The sequence below is a fragment of the Tupaia chinensis genome, unplaced genomic scaffold (assembly GCF_000334495.1).
Source record: "Tupaia chinensis unplaced genomic scaffold, TupChi_1.0 Scaffold000477_1, whole genome shotgun sequence".
Classification (NCBI taxonomy): Eukaryota; Metazoa; Chordata; class Mammalia; order Scandentia; family Tupaiidae; genus Tupaia; species Tupaia belangeri.
In genome coordinates, this window is record NW_006159986.1 from 2954453 (window position 1) to 2959801 (window position 5349).

General features: G+C 51.2%; 1 protein-coding gene across 1 annotated transcript; it reads right to left on the reverse strand.

Moving 5' to 3' along the window:
* Positions 1-995: 995 nt before the first annotated feature.
* On the reverse strand, positions 996-4600 carry KRT35 (keratin 35). Its single transcript, XM_006155976.1, has 7 exons — positions 4130-4600; positions 3240-3322; positions 2882-3038; positions 2526-2687; positions 2126-2251; positions 1432-1652; positions 996-1143 (listed from the first exon to the last, which is right to left on the reverse strand). Exons 1-7 carry the CDS (start codon positions 4598-4600, stop codon positions 996-998), a joined length of 1368 nt encoding a protein of 455 aa, XP_006156038.1.
* Positions 4601-5349: the final 749 nt, after the last annotated feature.

The following is a 5349-nucleotide window of genomic DNA, read 5'->3' on the forward strand; positions in this document are numbered from 1 at the left end:
GGTGGCTGGATCCCACATGGCTGACTGTGCAGTTGGAGTCCCAGACCCCATAGCCCTGTAGCTTGAAAAACATGCTGGGTGCCTGTGTGTGTGTGCCCAAAATCCCAAGAAGAGATGGAGGAGAAGGGATTACAATCTGGCCATCCTCTCTGGTAGGTGCTTTCTCACTTTCCCTCTCTCTCTCTGTGTGTCTCTCTGTCTCTCTGTCTCTCTCGCACGCTAGTGCACGTGCATCTAGCAAATTAAAAAAAAAAAAAAATCTCTGAACTACAGGTGGAAATCCAGTGGCAGGCTTACTCTCTGGCTCCTGATGGTGTGGGATGTGGAGTAAGAAGGGTTGCTGAACTGGAAGGGGCTACAATGAAACTAGGAGTTTGTCCATCTTGGTTCTGTCCACCCTGCTGTGGGATGACCATGTACACAGACAGAAATCATGGAAGAGGGCTGGTGACACCCATCACCACACTGGAATCTTGGACAAAGAAGTCAAGCCAGAAACTCTCACTGTAGGCCTCTGCCCACCCCCTCCCAAAAGAGCCAGATGCCCTGTCATCCCCACAGTCACATTTGGTCAGGCATCTGCCCTGTTCACCTACCCACGAGCCATTCTCTGAACCCAGTGGAGACACAAACCAACACCAGAACAAGGTGTGAGTTAGGTATGTGGAGCTAGATCAAATGTGCTTTATTATTCCAACAGAAGCCCTCTACTACATTTCAGAACCCTCTGGAACAGCACCTTGAGGGAAAATCTGACACGGAGGCAGCCTGAAAACAAAACCCTGGAACCCACTGAAATGATAAGGAGGTGAGGCCTGCGAGCAGCAAGCTTTAGGGACGAGCTCGGAGAAATTTGAAAGCCAGGAGCCCTCTCCAGGTCACACTCTGGGCCTGGACTCTGTGCAAAGACAGAGATTGAGCATCAGGGCTCAGGTTGAGGAGATTCCTTTCTAAGCCCTGGAGACAATGGCCTTGGTCTTCTAGGTCAGTCACTCTCAGAACCGGCCCCCCGGGCAGGGCACACAAACAGGGCGGGGGCTGCAGATGGTACGGGCTACACCCGGCCCACAGGAGGCCGCAGGAAGACAGGGGAGGCATGACTTGGAGGGTGAGTAGTCAGGAGCACACGGATTACAGGGGAGCCTAGGAAAAAGAAAAAAGTCATATTACTAGGGTTTTCTATTTGCTGTGTTTGATATAACAACTCAGATCAAATCCCAGAATCATATGCCTCCATGTTTTATCAAAGTGGAATGAAACTTGGAGAGGAAAGGGGCAGCTGGAGTCACATGCTGAGTTTATAACAAGACTAGACCCTAGACCCCAAACCCAAGGCTCCTGACCAAATGCCAGGGTCTTTCCAGGTGCCATGCTGTCTCCCCCAAACTCCAAACACTGGCATTCAGAGAGAAGCTAGGTGGTGGGACTCACTTGCAGTCCTCACTCTCCAGCAGACCCCGGTACGTGTTGATCTCGCACTCCAGCCGAGCCCGCACGTCCAGCAGCACCTGGTACTCCTGGTTCTGCCTCTCCAGGTCAGCCCGGATCTCGGCCAACTGGGCCTCCACATTGGTGATCATGCACTGAATCTGGGCCAACTGGGAGCTGTAGCGGGCCTCTGTCTCTGCCAGGGTGGATTCCAGAGCATCTCTCTATAAGAGCAAGAGATTATAAAGAGAAGAAGATTAGAGGCAGGAGAAGAAGCAAAGAGGATCCATCTGGGATCTCAGTGGAACTCAAGAACAGAGGCTTAGAGAATCACTTTGAGCTAGAATGAACCACAGTCAGATTTCTCATTTGAGATGAGCCAATTAGCCCCTGGAGCTTCCTTGAACTAGAGAGTATTTCCCTATTAATGACATGTCTGAGTAATTACTCAGAGGTGTATCTGCTTACACAAATATTGTGGCTTCTGCCAGAACATGTCGTTCAGTACAGGCCTCTTGTCTTTTATCACTGGGGCATTTGTGACGGGCTGGGTCCTCATTCCCTCTTCTCTGTACAGAAGCCCTGATTGATGCTCAAGAAGTCCCAGAGCCCACCTTTGTGGTAAGGGCATGGAAATTTGGGAGCTCATATGCTCTAGGCTTGGTCCAGTGGCAGTTCTCCCCCATCTCAGGCTCACCATGCTGTGCTGGGCCTGCAGCTCGATCTCCAGGGCATTGACTGTGCGTCTCAGCTCGATGATCTCTGCCTGGCAGGTCTGCAGCTGCTCTGAGCTGGACACCACCTGCTGGTTCAGTTCCTCAGTCTGAAAGACATGCACACACAGGAGCTAGTCAGGAGCACTGGGGACTCAGTTTCTGAGTTCTGCAGGGGCTACTTAGTACCATGGACCAAGAAGGATCTTGCAGATCTCCCAGTTCAACCCAGTCATTTCACGCTTGAGAACAGAAATTTGTCCCAGGTTGCACTGTGATGTAGAAACAGAGCTGGAACTCAAACTCAGAGTTCTTGATTCAGAGCCTCAGGTCACTTCTATGTGTCCCATCATGTCCCCCTATTGCATTTTTTCCGGAACCTACCTGGTTATCAAACCAGTCTTCAGCCTCCCGGCGGTTATTCTCCACCAGAGTCTCATACTGGCACCTCATCTCATCCAGAACACGGTTCAAGTCAACAGGTGGGGCAGCGTCCACCTCAACATTGAGCCGGTCACCAAGCTGGCAGCGCAAGCTGTTCACTTCCTATGGCACAGACAGTGATCAACACTAACCTTCCCAGCTGGCTGCCTTGCTCACCTCCTTCCCCATGCTCACCTGTTTTCCCATGCTCACCCCTCCTCCATGTTCAGCTGCCCCACCTTACTCACCTCCTTCCCATGCTCACCTCCGTCCCTGACTCATCTTTTCCCCCATGTTCACTGCTCCCCCATCCTCACCTCCTCGTGATTCTTCTTGAGGCACATCAGCTCCTCCTTCAGGGACTCCACCTGGGCCTCCAGGTCAGCCTTGCACAGGGTCAGATCATCCAGGATCCTGCGCAGGCCATTGATGTCGGCCTCCACCAGCTGCCGCAGGGACACCTCGGTCTCATACCTGCAGTAACAGAACAGGGCACATGCAGCTGCACCTCATTTTTTTTTTTTATCTAAGTCAGGTCCTACCCCAGACTAGCCTGGTGCTGTGGGTCCTGCCTTCACACCTCAGTAACTGAGCATAGCCAAAACCCTAAGTCTAGGCATTGCCAATGTCTAGTTTATACCAGTCCCCAGCCAAGGGGTGAGGAGGACAACTTACTTGGTCCTGAAGTCATCTGCAGCCAGCTTGGCATTGTCAATCTGTACCACCAGCCTGGCATTCTCCGCCTTGCTGCACAGGGTCTGGGGACACGAGAAGTGACTTTAGTGCAAGAAAGGGCATTCTGCTGATTGGAGCTGCCTTTGGAGAGAGGGAGTCACCTATCCTGAACCCCTGGAGGCTGAGTCTCCATTGTATACATGTTCGAGGGATCAGACCACGGAACCTCTAAGGTTTCTTCCAATGCAGTGTGTCTGTGACTTGTAACCAGGGATAGCAAAAAGGGCATGGATGTGCTATAGAAAAAGCTCTGTATAATGGATGGGAGTTTCTCCCTGCCTTCCTGTCTTCCCTCCCAGGCCTAGTGGGAGACCAGGGAAAGCAAGTGACAATCTGTGATTATCCTGTGATTCTCTGGTCATTGATGGTCCCTCTCAGGTGCCAGCTGTGACTTTCAGAGGATATAGGCTGGGCAAGAAGGAAAATTCTCTGACAGGCATTGCCTTTCCTGGAGACCTGATCTACATCAAACACATCAAATCAAGCTCCTCTGCTTTAAAACAATGAGGAAATTGAAACTCAGAGAGAACTGAGTCCAAGGATCATATGAGCAGTTAGTTCATAGAGCCTATGTCCAAGCTTTGGCTCCACTAACCGCCTACCATGCCATGTTACCAGCCTACACCTCAGCATTCCCATTTGTATAATGGGCTAATAATACCTCCCTCATACAAGTACTGGGAGAAAGAAAAGAGGCCACAAATATGACCATGCTTCATAATTTCCAAATTGCCCCGTGGGAGCAGGACTACCATCTTGTGTTCTAGTTTCCAGTCCATGGTTGATGAAACAAGGCTACTGAGTAGCCAAAGCCACTCTGAGCCTCTTACCTTTTTCTGGAGCTCCTCAATGGTCCGGAAGTAGGACTGGTAGTCGGGGCACATGTAGGGAACCTGCTGCTCACACCATTCGCGGATGCGGCTCTCCAGTTCTGCATTCTCCTTCTCCAGCTGGCGCACCTTCTCCAGATAGCTGGCCAGGCGGTCATTCAGGGACTGCATAGTCTCCTTTTCATTGCCTGTGAGGATGCCATCTCCAAACCAGCCCCCACCCATGCTGTAGCTGGTGGCAAAACCTCCAGCTGGAAGGCAGAGAACAGGGAGGCAGCTGGCAGCCCTGCAGCTGCTTCTGCCAAGCCCAGCTGAGAACGCAGAGAAAGTGCGAGCCCCATGAGAGAGGCTCGGAAGCTTGCAAGAGCTGCTGGAGTACATTGTAGACACACGAGTGGAGCCCCCACCAGCCCTTCCTGGGCTCTTGAGAGACCCCGAAGAGAAGCTTGTCTTGAGGCATTTGGAAGCCATGGCCTCAGCAGACTGAATGTGAATGTTAGATGTCTGAGGGCAGATGCTACAACACAGAGAAGCAGCTCTTCCCCCCCAGATTTATACCTCCGCCCCAGTGGGCGTTGGTTGGCCTTTACAAAGTGTTTTCTCCTCATTAAAGTTAATACCACTTTCTATCAGAACCCTTCATTAACCCGCTATTTAGCTTCCCATGAATGTTTCATGACCTTGTAAAACAGGAGCCCCGTTGGACTGCTGGCTACTTTGAGACTCACCTCTACCATCCCTGTCACTTAGAAGACCAAGTCTCCGTCAGTTCTTCAAAGGAAGCTGTCATCAGAACCCAGACTTCAGCCTTCTCATTAAGCAGGCATGGGCCAGCCACTATCTGGACTTTCTCCAACTTTGCCTCTTTTCATAGACTCAAGGCAGTAGAGGAGGCACCTAGGTTGGCCTCCTGGTAGATGGAAGAGCATGTCTGGTTGTTGTAAGAAGGCAAGGGTCTTGTAGAGAAAGAGACACAGAAAGCTCTGAAACTGGCCTAAAAGATATTGCCAGGGTGACCAACTCTCCTGGCTTCCCAGGGACTTTCCTGATGTCAGTGCTGACAGTCCCACATATTGGAGAGTTCTCAGTCTTGGGGAAAATGGAACAACTGGTCACCCTAGATACAGCAGAGCCTTGATAAACACATCTCTATTGCCTCCCTTACCAGAAAATCTGTTCTGACTATGCGACCTCAGCTCCAGCAAAGAGGATTAGAGATC

Bases quoted from the DNA above. Each gene is read 5' to 3' on its own strand.
- KRT35 (XM_006155976.1), bottom strand. From the start codon at position 4,600: ATGGCTTCCAAATGCCTCAAGACAAGCTTCTCTTCGGGGTCTCTCAAG. The intron at 2,688-2,881 runs GTGAGGATGGGG...TCTGTGCCATAG, and splicing joins TCAAGAAGAATCACGAGGAG to GAAGTGAACAGCTTGCGCTG. The intron at 2,252-2,525 runs GTAGGTTCCGGA...CATGTCTTTCAG, and splicing joins AAGACTGGTTTGATAACCAG to ACTGAGGAACTGAACCAGCA.